General features: G+C 41.4%; 1 protein-coding gene across 7 annotated transcripts in view; it reads right to left on the reverse strand.

The window, feature by feature from the left end:
- Positions 1 to 19,648, reverse strand: part of NELL1 (neural EGFL like 1) — a 452,170-nt gene that overhangs the window by 429,675 nt on the left and 2,847 nt on the right. For all 7 annotated transcript variants that reach the window (XM_050955301.1, XM_050955299.1, XM_050955303.1 and 4 more), the window contains exon 2: positions 16,130 to 16,255. In XM_050955301.1, coding sequence (XP_050811258.1) covers positions 16,130 to 16,255 — 126 coding nt within the window. The remainder of the gene's footprint in view (positions 1 to 16,129; positions 16,256 to 19,648) is intronic.

Genomic DNA, 19,648 nt, shown 5'->3' on the forward strand with positions numbered 1-19,648 from the left:
GGCTGAATTTGGTCCAACCTGCTTAAGGAAACCATGTCATTGCACTGTATGGTCCGCATTCATTACTGATTTATGCCCTCATGTAATTCTACTGAAGTCAAGAAGATTACAGGTGGTGTCCATGAATACACAGTGTGATCTCAAAGTAGTAAGGCTCAATTCTGTAACTGGATCCGCTGAGTCAGACCCTTGCATTTGCACAAATCTGAACCTCAGTGAACTCAACTCTTCCAGCAGAAGAAGATCCCTGAACTCAGCCCCTGGCAAACAAAAACCTCACTTTTTTTTTTAATAAATGTATTTATTTTAAAATGTGAAGTCTACACAAGTGTTTTATTAGGCCCTGATCCAACAAAGCTCTTAACCACATAAGCAGTCCCTCTGAAATCAAACTGGATGATTCATATGTTTGAAGTTAAATATGTGCTTTGGTGGATCAGGACCTTAATGATTTGAGTTTTAAATTACTTTTTTAAAAGCATTTTAGTTCATCTTAAGGAAAATCCAAAAAGGTCTTTAGGAAATATGCAAAGAATGTGTAGCAAATTATCTATAGAACATGTTTCATAATAATTCTCCTCCTATGATTTCTTTATATAAGAAAATTCACAACACATTACTACTTAAGCAAATTAAATCCTGGATTGTTTTGTTTTATTTAGTAAGTGCATTATAATAGCTTGGAACATAATTTGTCAAAGCCCTTTTCTATTGATGTGTAATTTCTGCTGTCAGCCTCTTTACAATTATTTTTGTATTCAATATCATCTGTGCATCTTTGTGGAACACTGTTAAAAGAGACATCCTGGAAGAATTTAAAAAGCATGTGTATTAGGTGAGTGGGTATACTCTCACACACATTTATAGATTCTTTCAGGATGTATCTTTGTACTACGTTCTGCAAAGAAACAAAATGAATCAAACACAGCCAACACACTTAGTCATTCCCTGTAAGCTGTTATATGAATTATTTGAGAGATTTAAGAATTTTTTTTAAATGTCACAATAATAACGGTTTCATCTTTTTACACCATAATTATGATTTGGAGCATTGCTTTTCTTATTTCATCCAAGCACACCACAACTCATGAATAAAATATGACAAGTTTGATAGCATCCGTAGCTGTGGGTTCATCCATAACAGCAAACGTGCTCAGGGTACTAAGAGCTCCCTTTTGCTCTATAAGCCTTTGTTTCTGAAAATAGACTTTTATTTAAATAGAACTGCCATGTGTCCTCCTTTTTGCATTTCTTGCTTTTAGCAATAACACCAGCACTAATGTTTACTTAAAAAAAAAAAAAACAAAGTACATCTCAAACAATTAGATGGTATAAAATTAGAAAGAGAGAATATCCCATCCGAAAGCAAGTACTCACAACATATCACAAACATTACATGCACTGCCACTAACAAAGAACAAATGGGTAACACAGAGGAGCACGACTTCTAAATATGTGGCAGTACAAAACAAATGTTAATTTCATACTGGCTTCATAATTAATTACGCAAAGGTAATCTTTAACTATTTCCTTCTTCCTCCCCTCCTCACTACTTATCACGAAGACCACTGTAACTAACACCTTCCCAAAGTCCTGCCTCCAGGACTGGCCCTGTACTCTCCTGGAAAGCAACGCTCCAGATAAAGTAAAGCATATCAGGTTTGCAAATCATGGTCATTTATCAAATAATTCTAGAAGTGTCACATTTTAAGGTTTTGCTGCTTCATTTTCTAAGCAGCATAATGAGCACCTGTGTAGATCTTCACAGAACAAGAAAAATCATGACACAAAAAATTATCTTCCCACAAATCTTTGCTTGCTTGTTTATTCCCCCTCTCCCCTCCCCAAGAGCTGTGATTTCAGAGTACACGTGATTACATTTGTATGATAAAACAAAGGGGAGAAAGGCATTTCTGTGTTTCAATTGTTCGTGACTGGACAATGATTATTTGACATGTGAGATCCAATCCTGCATTCTTTGCACATCCAAAGCTCCCTTTGATTTCACTCAGAGTGTGGGTATTCAAGAAATTCAAGATCTGAAAAGCACAAGAACTAAGCTTAAAAAATGTAACAGTAGGAACATCAAAACTTGTCTATACTAGGACCAAGGGCCCGCTCCCATTGAAGTCAATAGGAAAATTCCTAGCTTCAAAGAGCAGTTTCCTGTAAATGCAGAGAGGGAGGGACTTGATAGACTAGTATGTCTGTAAGCACTATGATCCTAGGTTATCTTTTTCTCTTTTTATAGCTCAAAGGATCAACGGGATACTCAACTGTAACTATAAAAGAAATGCAGGAAAAAAATAACAGCACCTTTTGGAAAGCCAAAAAGCAGATGCTCAATTACAGTTTTGGTTGCTTCAGTACATAGTGATGTGGAACTCCCTCAGATACTTCTGGGAATTACAGAACTAACTTAGCAGGTGCCTAATAATTCTATGTTTTTGTGATTTCTGAGACACTACATTTTCTCACATTGCCTTGCCTTTGTGTCCTGTTACACAATGTTGCATCATGCCATAAGCCATGACATGATCACCTAACATTAGGTGTGTCAGAAATGAAAAATAAAAAAGTTCTTTTCCCTCTCTCACATAGTGAACAATCTATTGCATCAGGTGGCAAGACTAATCTGAATTTTTAGCAAATATGTAGTATGTTGAGGCCACAAAAGTAGCATCTAATTTTTATTCCCTGCGGATTTCTTTCAGCATGAGCTTTTGCGAGCTACAGCTCACTTCTTCGGATGCATAGAATGGAACACACAGACAGGAGATATTTATACATACAGAGAACATGAAAAGGTGGAAGTATGCATACCAACAGGAAGGGTCTAATCAATTGAGATGAGCTATTATCAGCAGGAGAAAAAAAACTTTTGAAGTGATAATTAAGATGACCCATAGAAGGTGTGAGGAGAACTTAACATATTAAGATTCAATTAGTGTAATGACCCAACCATTCCCAGTCTCTGTTTAGGCCTGAGTTAATTGTGTCTAATTTGCATATTAATTCAAGTTCAGCAGTCTCTCTTTGGAGCCTGTTTTTGAAGTTTTTTTGTTGCAAAATTGCCACCTTCAAGACCGTCACTGAGTGGGTAAAGAGGTTGAAGTGTTCTCCCACTGGTTTTTGAATGTTATGATTCCTGATGTCAGATTTGTGTCCCTTTATTCTTTTGCGTAGAGACTGCCTCTCCAGTGCATCATCAGAGATCTAAAATCTATCCTTAAAGATGATCCCTCACTCTCACAGATCTTGGGAGACAGGCCAGTCCTCACTTATAGACAGCCTCCCAACCTGAAGCAAATACTCACCAGCAACCGCACACCATACAACATAAACACTAACCCAAGAACCTATCCTTGCAACAAAGCCGGATGCCAGCTCTGTCCACATAGCTATTCGAGTGACACCATCATAGGACCTAATCACATCAGGGGCTCGTTCACCTGCACATCTACCAACTTGATATATGCCATCATGTGCCAGCAATGCCCCTCTGCCATGTACATTGGCCAAACCAGACAGTCTCTAAGCAAAAGAATAAATGGACACAAATCTGACATCAGGAATCATAACATTCAAAAACCAGTGGGAGAACACTTCAACCTCTTTAACCACTCAGTGACAGACTTGAAGGTGGCAATTTTGCAAAAAAAAAAAACTTCAAAAAACAGACTCCAAAGAGAGACTGCTGAACTTGAATTAATATGCAAATTAGATACAATTAACTCAGGCCTAAACAGAGACTGGGAATGGTTGGGTCATTACACTAATTGAATCTACTTCCCTATGTTAAGTTCTCCTCACACTTTCTATGGGTCATCTTAATTATCACTTCGAAAGTTCTTTTTTTCTCCTGCTGATGATAGCTCATCTCAATTGATTAGACTCTTCCTGTTGGTATGCATACTTCCACCTTTTCATGTTCTCTGTATGTATAAATATCGCCTGTCTGTGTGTTCCATTCTATGCATCCGAAGAAGTGAGCTGTAGCTCATGAAAGCTCATGCTGAAATAAATTTGTTAGTCTCTAAGGTGCCACAAGTACTCCTGTTCTTTTTGCGGATACAGACTGATACGGCTGTTAGTCTGAAATCTATTCCCTGCGGGTACTTCAAGATAGCAGACTCCCCCTTTCCCCCAGGAAAGTACCCATGTCTAGTTACTGTATTATGCTTTGATTATAGCATAATCTGTTAAAGATGCATAATAGTTTTTAACTATTTTTATCTATATAATTGTTTTAAAGAAACACTGTCAACTTAGCTTTTGTCTACGATATCGCTCTTCTTTTGGAAGTGATTAAACAAAACGGGAGGTGAGAAGAACTGTTTCCATCAACTTGATTTAAATAAATTTCCATTAAAATGAATTTTTGACTGTTAACAGTCCCCTTCAGCGTTTGGGCTCAAATACAACATTGTTTGTTGGGGGGCTAGTGCACAAGAACAAAAGTAAAATCAACCACCTCATTGCCCAGGCAGAGAGCCTGACTCTTCAAGCCTCTCTCATGCTTCGTAATACTAAGGGTTCACCTACACATGAAAATTAACTTGGAATAAAACAGAATGGGAATTTAAAGCAGATTAACTACTCTAGATGAACTCCATGTGTAGTCACTCAAAGTTCTCTTACTCTGAAATAAGATCCCCCCAAATATGGAATTAATCAGGAATAGCTATTCTGGAACAACTCCCCATGTAAACAACCCCTTACTTACTCAACAGTAATGGGTCCAATTCTGTTTGGACTTACATTGGTGTAAATCAAGTTTCATCAATGGAGATACATAGGTGTAAAAGTAAGAAACAGGCCCATTAGAACTATTTGCCCAAGTAAGTGTTATTCATTGGGCAATATTCACCCCTATGCAGAGGGCAAGCCCAAGGTTGATGAGTCTCTAAAGTCCCAGTTACAACCCATTTAAACATACATAGAACTTCAGCAGCATATATGCCTGCCCCTCTGTACGGGGATGAACTTCAGCAAGCAAAGAGCAAACAGCATAAACAGAGAGAAGTACAAGTAACTCCTCAGTTAACGTCCTCCCAGTTAATGTTGTTTCACTATTAGGTCACAGCCCTATTAGAGAACATACTCCTTTAAAGTCCTGCAAAATGTTCCTGACGGGGAGCAGAGTGGAGATGCGGGGGCTTGCACCATTCTGCTCGCTCAATGTTCCTGATGGGGAGCGAGCAAGCCCCCGCCCCCAGACCCCGTCAGAAGCGGCAGGTGGGTGGAGCAGGGCAAGCCCTCGTGCCCTGACCCCGCTACGCCTCTGCCTCAACCAAGCTTCAACATCATCGGTGAGTACAGTATTAAATTATTTAAAAAATTTTTTAAAAACTTATACTGTATATGTATATAATGTCTTTTGTCTGGAAAAAAAAATTCCCTGTAACCTAACCCCATCCATTTACAATAATTCTTATGGGGAAATTGGGTTCACTGAAAGTTGCATTTTTCAAGAACATAACTAGGATGTTAAGTGAAGAGTTACTGTAAATTAGGTTTTTAATATTTTGAGTTTGAATAAAAGAATATATGATTATTAGCTGATAATACTATAATGATTATTATGGGCCACATCCTGATACCTTTACTCCAGTTAAGTAGCACGTTATTCTGTGAGTAACCCCATTAACTCCAATGGGATTATTCATGAAGTATTACTCAACTTGAGTAAGAAAAATGGAATTTGGCCATGTGATTATTAGCTTGACAGCATTCCTTTAAGACAAAGGCACAACACATTCTGCTTTCATTTTGATGGAGCTCCAAGGAACCCTGAAAATCATTACTATTACTTTTATCTAAATTGAACACTTTTTCCTTAAAGATATGGGTGTTCATGTTACTACTGATATATTAGGGTTTGGAACTTGTAACTCCCATTAGCAATATGAGGAGTTAACCTCTTGTGTCCCACTCTGTATCAAGTGGAGAATAAACATCCCTTGTTTTCACTCTGCTTATCTTTAATAAAGGTCTTTTGTCAACAAATTGCCAGAAAAGTTAATGGCTTTTAGCAAATCAGAGAAGTGCTAGCTGTAGAAAGTCTCCTCTTCCCCATGTGTATGTCGGTATCAATGCAGACAGACAAGCAACACAATTATTGTCCCATAGGAAAGCAAAAATAACTGGCAAGGACAGTGGCAATGCATGATCAGAGTTCTCTCCTATTCAGTACAGACATGTTGGGAAACCCAAAATAATTTAGATAACAGGAGGAGGCAGCACAGCAATATTTTCACCTCTCCTGCACATTTCTCCAGGGTAAAAACTGATCATTTTCATTTAGTGTTGCTAAAATTACTGGGCTGAGTTTTTAATTTGGAAACTGAAATTTCATAACCATTGACAAGCTCCCTCCCCACCCATTCTCCACATGAAAGTCTACAAGAGGTCTAGGCCTTAGCTTCCAGCCAGTCAGCTTTACCAGTGGGAAAAAGGAGTATTTGGCTGCCATAAAAATATTTCTTTAAAAAAAAATAAAATAAAAAAAAATTGGCTTGGTTGTTACCACAAAATGTCACTAAAAGCCAGAAATTGCATTGTTTAAATACCTGGAAAAACTGTAAATTATCTCACTTTCACAATGTCACATAGCCCTACCCAGAGCCATCCATTCCAGAGCCATCCATTCCAATGAGACAAAACCTTAGCCCAGCACACAGCCTAAGTAGCCAAAGTGTGTGCTGGGAACATCTTCCAAGGTTTTAATGGCCTCCATTCTGCTTGAGCCCCTACACAACCTTAATCCCCATTGTCCCACCAATCCTGCAACCTGCCTCCAAATACAGAGTGGTGCACAGGGAACTCTGCCCTGGAGCCCAGCTCTACACAGTGGACACCACCTCAATAGGCTCCCCAGACACTTCCCACGCCAGCCAGGGGAGCTGCACTGGTCAGTGAGAATGAGACACATTAATCCCCTGGTGCTACAATTTAGCTACCAGAACTGAGGAGACAGATGTGTGGTTAGTATTCTCACTGACGTATCATCAAGAGAGATAAAGGGGCTCTTTCTCGAACTACAGAGCTTCTTATAAGCTGCCCTTATAAGCGTGGCTGGGCTCATCTCTCACAGAACTTGGCACAATTCAAACACTGACCATTCCCAAGAGCATACACTGGCTGTCAGGCCATGGGAGGATACGTAAAGTTTGTGCGGTTATTCAGCGTGGCATCATTTTTGGGTAGTTAAAAGATTAACAGTAGTTTATCTATCTCCACAGCCTTGGGATGCTATTCAGTAATTATGTCTCAAGCAATCTTTAATTGTTCCATATGAAGATGAATCATCTCACTATCCCCTCCTAGCTCTTTGTAAGCTGAATCCAGATCTGTTCTCTCTCCTGAAGATTGCTAGAGGTTTGCAGAGAAACATTGCTTTATATATATATATATATATATATATATATACACACATATATACACACACACACACACCACCAAAAAAAAAAAAATTAAGATTGCTAAGTCAAGCACTCAGAAGTTAAGAAATGCCAACATTAAAGTTTTAACACTCCAACTCATAGAGTTTAGCTGTTATCCATAAAAATGAAAATGTATCAAACCAGTTTACTAACAGTATTATGGTCTGGAAGCAGCTCCATTAAATGAAACCGACATCAGAAAGCTGGAGGCAGTAGAGAGGAGAGTTCTTAGATGGCATGGGTAAAGTGGAATGATTTTAAGACAAATGAAATAGAGAAGGAGAGTAGGATGCGAAAGAGTACCGGATTGGCTGCAATCGAAGAGATTACAGTGATGGAGACACTGCAGAAGACAAATGATAAAATGCCAAAGAAAAGAATGCAATGCAACAAAGATCGTTCAGACCTAGAGACTGACCATCAACTATATTGTGGGACATCATATGCAGGGGCATAACCAGGCTGAGCTTAATGGAGAAATGAATCATGAACAGGAACAAAAGATGCTGCTGTTTGGCTCCTCATGTCTCTAATGATGCTTTGGGATGAGAAGAATTAAAATTGTCCATGCAATCTTAATTCAGCCCCCTTCTACATATGCATTATGATACAGACTTTAATTACATGATCACATTTCTCCACAGGATCCCTGATTCATTCAGAGCACAAAATGGATGGTACTAACTCAATGAGCAAGTATTCAATATTTTGTTTTCTCCCCCATGTCTTATATACAGCACACTATTCACACTCTGCTCTGAAGACAGAATTATTACTTTCCCCATGGACTTTGCTATGATGCTTATCACTACAGTGCTTTATAAATATTAATGAATTGATTTTCATAACACCTGTGTGAGATGAGGGATGGTATTATCCGCATTTTATAGATGCGGAAACTGAGACACAGAGAGATTAAGGTTAGGAGTATCTACTAATTTTGGGTGCCCAACATGAGATGTCCAGGACCTGATTTTTCAGAATACTTATAAATACATGCTATATAATGCTATGTTCAAAGCACAGCTCTCATTCACTTCAGTTGCAGCTGTGACTACTCAGCACTTCTGTAAACCAGACTTTAGAGTATCATGTTGGGCACCCAGACAATGAGGAACACGCCGTTAGTGACCACATGTGAAAAGTTTGGCTTGAGTGACTTGCTCAGCATCATAGAGGAAATCTGTCACATAGTCAAGGATAGACTCCAGGATGACATCCAGGAAAATATCCTCTCTTTTCCTGCCTCATCCATGCACACGCCTTTCAACTTCTACAGCAAATGGAGCAGGAGTCCCAGAAATGGCCTTCTTCACTACCCAGATTCAGCCATGGAATAGGGCAGACAACAATTATGGGATAATGTATTTAAAGACTGCAACACAAAGCATATGCACAAAGCAGCTGAACTAACATTACGCAAGCAACTTGAATTCTGACATTTCCTAACTTTTAAGAGCTTGATTTTGCAAGCTTAATCGTGTTCTTTCAACATCATTTTTTAAACTGAATATCCCAGGTTTTTAAAAAGCAAATTGAAAAAATAGAAATTCCATGATGTGGTCTCATAATGACACCCACATGGATAATTGGCAGAGCTCGACCCTTCAGAGCTACAACACAGACCTCTGACACTTGAGCTAATGGACCAACTGGTAGCAGCATGTCATTCTCTATGGGGACCAGAAGAGGAGGATGGGACACTTTGCCAATGGGTCTCACAGATATCTGCTGACATCAGAGGTATCGCCTGAGATTCAAGGATCTTTTGTTCCATTTCTGGCTCTGGAGGGAAACATACTGTAGTGGGCACAGACTCTTCTGCCCATTATCCCAAACTTGATTCCTTCTTCCCCATCCCCTCCAACCTCTCCCTGTACCATTTCAGTCTCTTCCACATTACAGTCTCATGTTCCTCAATGACTCATTCAGTCTCCAAACCTCAGGATTCTGATCCCAGTTCCAGTATCCTTGCCAGCTCATTACCAGATCCCCCCCATCCCAGTTACTTGTCCTTAGTCTTCTTGACCAGTCAGTCCCAGTTTCTACACTTAGCTTCCAGCCCCCATTTCCTCCACCCAGGCTTTTTATGCCCATCTACTCCCCAGCCTTCCCTTGGCTGCCCCCAGGCCCAGCTCGTCTCCTCTGTATTTAAGTCAGGCAGTCATCTCCTCCTCCACCCTGCCAGGGCACCAGCAAGGGAGTCATTCAGAACATAAGAGAGACAGCCTCCCAGCTCTCAGACCTAGTGCCTGGCCTCATCCCAGAGCAGCTGTTTTAAGGAAAGTAAGTCCACCTTCACTCCTGTAGCCTCGGACTGGTGCCTACTCAGTCCTTCTTTGAGGGTAGCAAATGAGCAGTCAGGTCACAGTTAGGAGTTTTCAGGGGATAGAGGATGCTCAGTTAATTTATGGGGCTTGCACACACACAGTCTGGTCAGCACAAGAGACCCAAACATGCTCAGTGAGGATGGAATCTTCAGAGATTTTAGCTGCTACATCTAAGTCTCTACTGAGCCTGTGCAAACTGATTTTTCAAAGGCTTGAAACTTGGACATATCTGGGTGGATTTTTACAAGGATGGCAAATAGCACATCCCTGACACATAGGCCGCTCCCCTGGCTAATGTCAAAGTCCTGCTCCAAAACACTGGCGCGCACGAGAGCTTTCCAAAAATAGTTTTTTGTTTATTTTTTTTTAAACATTTCAAACAATGTATTTTTCCCTTGCCTCCTCAGAAACAGCTTAACTGTTTTGGCTGTCACTTTCACAGAACTTCAGCCTGAGGCAGACACCCAACATGGTACATTTCCGCCTGAATAGCTCAAGTTTAGCAAAGTTATAAGCCGCTGAAAACAGGATCTTATAATGGGAAGCATCAGGCAACCTTACATAAAAGTGGTGCTAACAATGGGTATAATACAAAAGGGCCAAGTTATGGTTCCCTCACTGTGAGTGTTGTGGGGGGAAGAACCCACAATGTTGCACTACAGCTAGCATTTAATGGGACTACTCATGTGCTTACATGCTTCGCTCAACCACAACCTACTTAACTCGCCAACTGACATAAAATGAGGTTATGGAAATAGATGGTAGAACCCAGGTCTTCTGACTCCAACTTCGGTTCCTCACTGTAGAGCATGCTGCCTATCACACTGCTCACACTCCAAGACTCAATATGTCTCTCTGTCTGTATTAAATTGAAATCCAAATTCCAGAGCTATAGCCTTCTCTCAGGTGCATGGGTGTAAAGTCAGAATACTCCACTGACTTCTTAAAATTACTCTGATTTGACATCAAGGTAACTAATAGGCCAGTGAAGTCAGTGGACTTATTCTGAATTTTTGCTGGCACAAATAAAGGCAGAATTTGGCCCAAGAAAGTTTCGAACTGGTGCTCTGCATAACACCACCATGTTGCAGTCTCATCACGACACAGGCCAAACATGTATTTAAAGCAACAATTTCTCAAGCCTTCCCCTTCATTTTCCATTTTGGGATTTAAATGCGGCTGAATTTCAGAAGAGACTGTATAATGGGACTTTGAAATCCAGAAAAAACAATCTAGTCATAATTTAAACTACAGTCCAGAGATCTGACTTTCAGAATTCCTCCCTGGGCACACAGATAAAATATATGCAAATAGCGGAGAGTGCTCAGTTGTTGTCTTGATACAATAATCCAACCATCCAGTGAATCTATCTCAGATTCCTTTCCAGTTAGGCAGACAGAAGCAGTAGTGTCCGGTAGAGAACAGGTGCTCCCCCACTTTGAAGGCTTAGAGAAAGATGCCAGGTATTGGAGCAATGTGCAGCAATGAGGCGAAACAAAGAAAAGCAGGCATTAAAGAGTGAACTGCACCAATAAATGATCACAGCAAAGCTCAGCTGAAAGACAGGATCACCTCTTGGGGGACACAGAAGAAGAAAGACAAATTGCAGTGGATTAGTGACATGCTCCAACAGAATATTGCTATTTAAAAAATCTGGATGCTGTTTTCCAGTCATTATTATAAGGCATTCATTTTGGGAGTGCTGTAATGTAAATCCATAATGCTGAAAAACTATTGAAAAAGTTAAATAAAATAAGCACAAAGATCAACACTTCAATCTTTCAGTGCTTCGGTCTAGTATCACCAATTTCCAACTCTGGTAATTTATGTTCTGCCTTCCCAAATTCTCCCTGAAGTTTCAACTGGGAAAAGTATTATTATTATTTATTTAATACAGTAGGAACCCAGCTAATAATAAATATGAGTGCCATATAGTAAAACCAATACAAAAACATTTATGTTAAATGAAAGAATCAAGCAGACACAAGCAGAGTTATCCTGAACCAAACAATCTGGCACAAGATCAAATCATAGTACTAAGGTGGTGATTTTCAACCTGTGGTCTGTGGACCCCCTGGGGATCCACAGAGTAGGTCTAAGATTTCCAAAGAGGTCCACACCTCCATTCAAAAATGTTTAGGGGTCCACAAATTAAAACAGGTTGAAAACCAATGTCCTAAGGTCAGCTACTTTACTCAATGAAAGAGAACATTTATTTGACTTCTGCATCTTATAAAGCCCCAACCACACTGTTGGCTTTCAATAAATAATAAGGGAAAAGCTCAAAAAAACTAGGTAGGAATAATCTAGAATTTGCATCCTAGCCTAAAGGCAGCTGGAAAGGGTCTCCTTCAGACCTTCTCCAGGAACGAGTAACAAAACCAAGGACCCTTGGATCAAGAGTCTTGTCCCAGACCCAATCCTGACAAACTATACACCTAGAGCAATTGTACCCTGGCCAACCTTCTGAGCAGGGGGTAGGGGGGAATGCAAGAGGCAATTGCTCAAGCACTGAGGGTTATCTACAAGGCACCCAAGGGCAGAATTTTGTTCTTGAGGAGAATCTCAGTTATAAAGTACTTTATATAATAAATTTAAGACCCTGAATTTTATTCTTCACTTGCTGTTCTGAACTTTTGTTCAGAGTTTCTAGGAACATTTGACTCCAGAGGTGGCTGCATTTCAGTGGTGGATGAACTTCACAGCATGTTTAGTTTTTATGTTAGTTTGTAAAGTTCATAAAGTGTTTTGGGGATCTTCCAGGACAAAAGGAGCTAAAGCAATATTAGGTCACAATCATTATCCCTTAAAATTTACTTTTAATATCAACTGTTACAACAAGCCCTGGGCTGCACATGCAGATCTTTTTAGTTTTGCCATTAGGCACTATTAGACTGTGAAAAGCTATGGTGACAGTTTGTCAATGTGTTCTCAATTAACTCCAGAAAAACACCATGAGAAATTTTAAAATAGTTTAAGCCAATTAGGACATTGCAGTCTGCTGAGAAATGACTGCACTTTTAACACTGTTTGCCTCAACTACTTAAGCAGTGCTCAGCACAAAATGAAAAAATTGACTTTTTAGGAAGAGTATCCAAAGCAAAACATTTCAGATGTTTAACTTGATGTCTATACTCTAGATGTTGCTGATAATAGTTCTGGCATCTAGGAATTAGCAGAAACCATTTGACTCTGAGTCCTGAAAAGAAGGTGAACCTTGCATAATTTCTCAAATATGGTCTTCAACAATCTCTCCGCTATAACACCTGTTCTCTCTCTTCATATTGTACATATTTACCAGCTGGGTAAAGAATAGGCTAAGGGTATGGCTACATTTGGAATTTCAAAGCGCTGCCCCGGCGGCGCTTTGAAGTGTGAGTGTAGTCAGAGCGGCAGCGCTGGGAGAGAGGTCTCCCAGCGCTGCATGTAAACCACATCCCTTACGGGTGTAGCGTGCAACGCTGGGAGCCGCGCTCCGAGCACTGCTTCCCTGATTACACTGACGCTTTACAGCGCTGTATCTTGCAGCGCTATGGGGGGTGTTTTTTCACACTCCAGTTGCAGCACTGTAAAGTGTGAGTGTAGCCAAGGCCTAAGTTATAGATCTGATTCTTGTATCACCTGCACGAACATAAATTATGCATAACTACTGAAGTTCATGGAATAAAACCGGTGTAAGTGAGATCAGAATCAGGCCCTTTGTCCCGCTACATCAGGGGTCGGCAACCTATGACACGCGAGCCAATTTCTAATGGCATGCTGGGGCCTGCCGGGAGCCCAGTGTGCCATTAAAAATCTTGCCAACGCGGCAAGCTGCAGGGTCCGCGCTCCACAGCTGGAGCGCCGGGCCGAGCGCAGCAAGCCGCCGGGCCCTCCCCTGGAGCCCTGCCGCGGCGCGCAGCGATCTGGGGGTCGGGGCTGCGAGCTCCCGCGGGGCTACGTTTGGCTCCGTGGGGGGAAAAAAACGCTCCCCGGTCATCTGGAGCCCCGCTCCGCCCCTCAGAGGGCTATGCGCGCGGCTCCGGATCAGCGGGAACCCAGCGGGTAAGGGGTCCGGGTCCGGAGGAGGGGGTGGGGTTTGATAAGGAGTGTGGGCAGTCAGCAGACAGGGAGCAGGGTGGGATCCCGGGGGCGTGGTTAGGGGCAGGGGTCTCTGGAGGGGGCAGTCAGGGAGCAGGGGGGGTTGGAATGGGCATGGGAATCCTGGGGTCTGTTAGGGGGTGGATGGGGGGTCAGGGCAGTCAGGGGACAGGGAGAAAGGAGGGTCCTGGGGAGGAGGGATCTCTGGAGGGGATGGTCAAGGGACAAGGAGTTGGGGGGGGGGTCGGGAGTTCAGGGGGGCTATCAGGAGGTAAGGGTGTGGAGAGGGGTTGGGGCAGGTGGGGGGGGTTGTACGGGTCCAGAGTTCTGGGGGTCCTGTCAGGGGGCGGGGAGCGGTTAGATAGGCATGGGAGTCCAAGGGGTTCTGTCTGGGTGCGGAGGTGTGGATAAGGGTTGGGGCAATCAGGGGACAGGTAGGGTCCTAGGCGGGCAGTCAGGGGACAAGGGGCAGGGAGGCTTAGATAGGGGGTGGGATCCTAGGAGGGGGTAGTGGGGACAAGGAGTGAGGGGGGTTGGGGGTTCTGGAGGGGCAGTCACCCAGCCCTCGGCTCTGAGCCCTGTACCACCTAGCTCTCTGTTGACTCCTTCATCCCCTTGCATGACCCCAGCCCTGACTCTGGCACCCCCACACATACTCAGCCCCCCTACCCTGACACCTGCACCCTTCTCACATGTGCCTAGCCCTCTGACCTGACTCTTGCACCTCCCACATCTCCAGCCCCACCCCACACACATCCCATGCACCCTGCACATCCCCACCCTGAGCACTAAATGGGAGCTACTGCACCCCCACTCACATTCCCACCTGTACCCCTCACACCAAATGGGAGCTTCCCAGCTAAAAGCCCCCACACTCCAACCCTGAGCCCCCTCCCTCATTCTAGCTCCTGGCCAGACCTTTCACCCCCAGCCCTGTGCTCGATCCATTCCCACCCTCAGCTCACTGCAGAAAGAGGAAGAGAATGGGCCAGAACCAGGGAGAAGGTAGGTACCCATTGTATGTGGGCAGGGCCGGGACCCCAGACTGGCAGCGGGCTGAGCGGGTCTAGCAGCTGGGATCCCAGCTGGCAGGAGCCGGCAGATGGAACCCCTGAGCGGCAGTGGGCTGAGTGGCTAGCCCCGCACAGCCCACTGCCAGTCTGGGTCCCGGCTGCCAGACCCATCCCAGCCGCAGGCCCCACTCAGCCCACTTCCGGCCTAGATGAACAGAACCCCAGACCAGCAGCGGGCCGGCGGCATATGATCTACATTTTAAATGAAGCTTCTTAAACATTTTGAAAACCTTGTTTATTTTACAATACAACACTAGTTTAGTTATATAATACATAGACTTGTAGAGAGACCTTCTAAAAAACATGTATTACCGGCACACGAAACCTTAAATTAGAATGAATAAATGAAGACTTGGCACACCACTTCTGAAAGGTTGCCGACTCCTGCTCTACATTGTTACCAAAGCGAAAAGACCAGAGCCATCGAAGACAGTCTTTCATTTAAGTATTAAGCAAGTTATAGAAAAGTTATACTAAGCTAGGTGAAACAATCTCTCTGTTCATATTACTTGCTCATGTAAACATATTTTAGCAACTCATTTCTTCTGCTGTTTAGGGCTTTAAGCGACAATGGCTGAAATCCTAGCCCCACTAATATCAATGGCAAAATGCAACATTGACTTCACGGAAGCCAGGACTTCATCCACTGGTCACTTAAAAATCCCACTTTTAAATCTCTTACCAGTTCCACCTTACAACACTGAAACCTAAATTTCTTTAGAAATCAGTCTTATTTGTACCATGAATTCATTTACTTTGTGCTTGTCACTCTGCTCAGAGAGTGAAGATAAATATTGCTTGCCTTTCTGATGCATGCAATTCCATTGAAGTTGACAGAGACTGGTGTATTACTATCAGTGTGCATCAATACACTACAAAGGGCTTTAATACTGTCCTCTTATCTATGCATGCAACTGGGCCCATGCAAGGAAACTCAGGGGGAGTATTCGACTGGAAATTAAACAGAGGAATGTTTAAACACACCCAAAAGATGTTTTCATTGAAATTTTGGGCCTAAATGACCTGATGTCATCCCTGTAAAAACACCCTTAACATCTATCAGTAGAATAACAGTATCTTAGGAACAATGGAACCTGTAGTAAAACGCAAGCACTGTGTACAGGGAATACATTTTACATCCAATCTCTTAGTAATCATGGAGACAGAGGCCATCTTAGGTAAATGAAGATGTTTGATTTACCTTGGAATAAAAATGCTTTGCTAGCATGTAGTCCTGACACTTGCGTAACTCCAATAGTTGTATTCACAAGATCCAGTTCTGTGATAATATCAATTTGTAAATTGGGATCCGTTCCAAATCCGGCAACTGTTTAAAAAATATGAAAGTTTGATCAATTTTTATTTTAAATCAAAGCATTACAACAACAACAAAGAACTTCTAGTACAGTATGAGGTATGTGCAGATACTATGTACAGTAATCACTTAAGAGACAGTAACCTCCCCAGATGTAAAGAAAAGATGTTCTTCTCCACTGACTACCTTTAAGCTAGCACCTTTTATCTTCACAGATTTTAGAACACAATAGAAACACTACATTTAACACATCAGTATGACATGGCAGAAGAACCATCACAATTAAACAAAACTTATCCAATTATAATAAAAAGCAACAAAATGAAGACAGAAAGAAAACAGCAGGCAGAGGAAATGAGTAATCACTCAGACCAGCAATGCTCATATTCACTGAGCTATACTACTACCAAGAACTTACTGAAGTCTGAATACTCCTTTCATGATCAACTGAAGAAGCATGCTAGCATTCCATGTTGAGCTGCAGCTACTCTTTAATAGATTAGGTTACTTACTTCCACCATTCACTGTAAGTTAGATGTAGTATATATTCCAAACTGGACAACATGCCCCCCATGAATTGCTGATAATAGGGTATTCTTTAGCATCCTGATGGAAATGGGTGATATCTGTAGTGATGGTATGGAAATCATGTGACAGTGGGTATTCATGCCCAAGTGGTAACAAAACTGCTGCACTAATTTAGGCTCAGAGGCTCAGGGGCAGCTGCTTGTTTGCAGAACACTTTACGTGGTTAAATATGCAACCTTTATCCAGCAAGGAACAAGAGATATGGCAGGAAACCAGCATGGTTTGTTCTTACAAGGGTCCATCCATCAGCATGGTAGCTGAGGTAATACGAGATCCATGCCTGGCATATACAGCAAGAACCTATTGTAGAAACCAGTCCTGCTCCTAACAAGTATTGCTACTAACTTCATTCTAGGAGAAGGAGTAGACTCCTAGAATAAAATCCTAACTCCACTGAAGTCAATGTCATTGACTTCAAGGGGGCCAAGATTTCACCTATAGTGTACAGTCAGCTGGCTTTCCATTAAGTGATCTCCAGTTTTATGTTTCAATTCATTTTTTTTCTCTTTCAGGACTTTGAGCTGTTAGGCAGCAAGTATCCTGTTTTGAGTTTCTAAAAGACTGTCTGAAAAACTGTCAGGGTATATAATGAACAAGAATAAATCAGAAATTCTACTTACAGTTATGCCACAAAACACTTTTTTCTCCTTTTCCTTTACTCAAATATTTAAATACCTTGGGATGATATCTTGTCCTAAATTTAGAAGACAGCATTTCACAAAATGCATGGAGAGTAATAAAAGCTCTTGAAAAGGAAACTTGAAAGTGATCTCTTTTAACCTCACTTCAACAATGGCAATTGAGAGAGTACTGGGCATCTTGAAGGATTGGGCCCATTGACAGGAAGATATGACTTCATAAAAACACTTCTGGCTTGCCAAATTAAGTTTATTTAGTATGTGCTACCCTAATGCTTTCATATTAATAGAAGACTAAACAGTTCTGTAGAAAATTAAGACAACTGGAATGAACCTGAGTAAACTGATCTTACAATATAAACCAGGAGATACAAACTTCCTAGAAATTCTGTAACAACACTGGACTTTAAGGTTCTCTTTGGCTTAATCCAGGCCAGATGCTCAGAAACTATAATATCTGAATTGCAAAGAGACTTTGACATCTCCCTCAGACCAGCACTACCACATCATGTGATAGCTAACACTCCTAACACTGTACCAACTCTTCTAACTGCAAATCATCCTGAACAAGTTTACCTCTGTCTGGCTAAACCCACTACTAGAAACTGTTGGGTTTGTTTGTTTTGTTTTGTTTTGAAACTACCTCTCTTTGGCCAAAATGGAGAGCGATAAGGAGAATAAATGGTAATACTAAAGCTTGTATTACATAGGACATTTCATCTCAAAGCATCCTACACTGCCTCACAGCATACAGCTGAAATGAATCCATCTCTAGGTAGAGGTCAGCAGCTTACAAAAAAAACAAAAAAAAAACAAAAAAAAAACCAACAGTCAGGGGAGGACAATTTTTGGCTAAGAATATCAACGCAAAAAACCATCTGAGGAGCTTTACAGTCCACACAAAACAGATTTGACTTTGTTTCTTTAAGGTCTCGTCCAAAAGAAAACTCCACATAAACTCTCTGATACTAAAATGATCTACTTAGGAAGAATGAAGGGCTGAGCTGACCCAGTGAAGATTGGAATATGTGGTTCCAAATACTAAGGGCCCAATCCAAAGACGATTCAAGTCAATGAGAGACGTTATAGTGCTATCATTGGATGCTGGATCAGTCCAAAAATGTCTTAAACTGGAACAATGGACCACTAAGCCATGCCCAATAAGCTCCAATTTTGAAGCCATTAAAGTCAATGGAAGTTTTACCACTGACTTCAATGGGAGCAGAACTGGGCCATAACACAGCAAAAATAGATAACCACATTAAGCATAATAGCCTCACTATTTTTTTTTAAAGCTACTGATTCCAAACTCAGCAGCAGGCTTCAGCTGGTATAGATCAATGTGGCTCCATTAACTTCAATTCACAAAAGCTGAGAGTCTGGCCCACCAGCTATACTGTGCCTCCTTCCAACTATCGTAAGCTTTCCAACAAAGAAACTATTACAGTATCATAGCAGTTCTTTAGCAAGCCCATACATTGTTTTAAATACCTAGTCATTTTGTTAAGCTGGCTCTTCAGACTGCACACAGATGCTCAAAACCCTGGTTATTTAATAATTAAACAACAAATAGCTTCTATTTTATAAGCAGGTCTCTGTTCCCCCAGAGTCTCCCGCTCTCTTTTTCAGAGACCTTAAGTAAAAGACTCATACAAAGAAAATCACATGTATCTCTATTAGCATCCAGCATTTTATATTTTGTCTTTTAAATAGAACAAAAAATTGGAAAATCTCATTTCCTCCTTTAAATGAGAACTATTAGCCCTTATATTATTTCTTTTAAAGTTGTGCAAACTATGGATAGGATCCTACATGGTACTCACTGCCCTCAAGTCCTACTGAAGTCAGTAGGCCAAATCCTTAAGTCATTTAGTGAGAGTTTTGTCTGGATTAGGACAGAAAAAAAAAACTCGGCCCTTATTAATGAACAGGTGAAGGTAGTATATATAGTATGTTACAGGATCAACAGCCTATAACTGTTATATAGCCTATAACTCAATAATATGAATGGTGTCACCAAGAAATCCCTGAAAAAAATTAAATCAATCTAACAGCTCTGACAAATTGAATTGTCTACTTGCTCCTTTATCACCACTTTGGAAACTTGAGTCCAGGAATCATGGGAAACTCTCTGCAATTAAATGGATTGGTACACAGAAAGCATAAATTATGTGATATA

This window comes from Gopherus flavomarginatus, chromosome 5 (assembly GCF_025201925.1).
Source record: "Gopherus flavomarginatus isolate rGopFla2 chromosome 5, rGopFla2.mat.asm, whole genome shotgun sequence".
NCBI classification, from domain to species: Eukaryota; Metazoa; Chordata; order Testudines; family Testudinidae; genus Gopherus; species Gopherus flavomarginatus.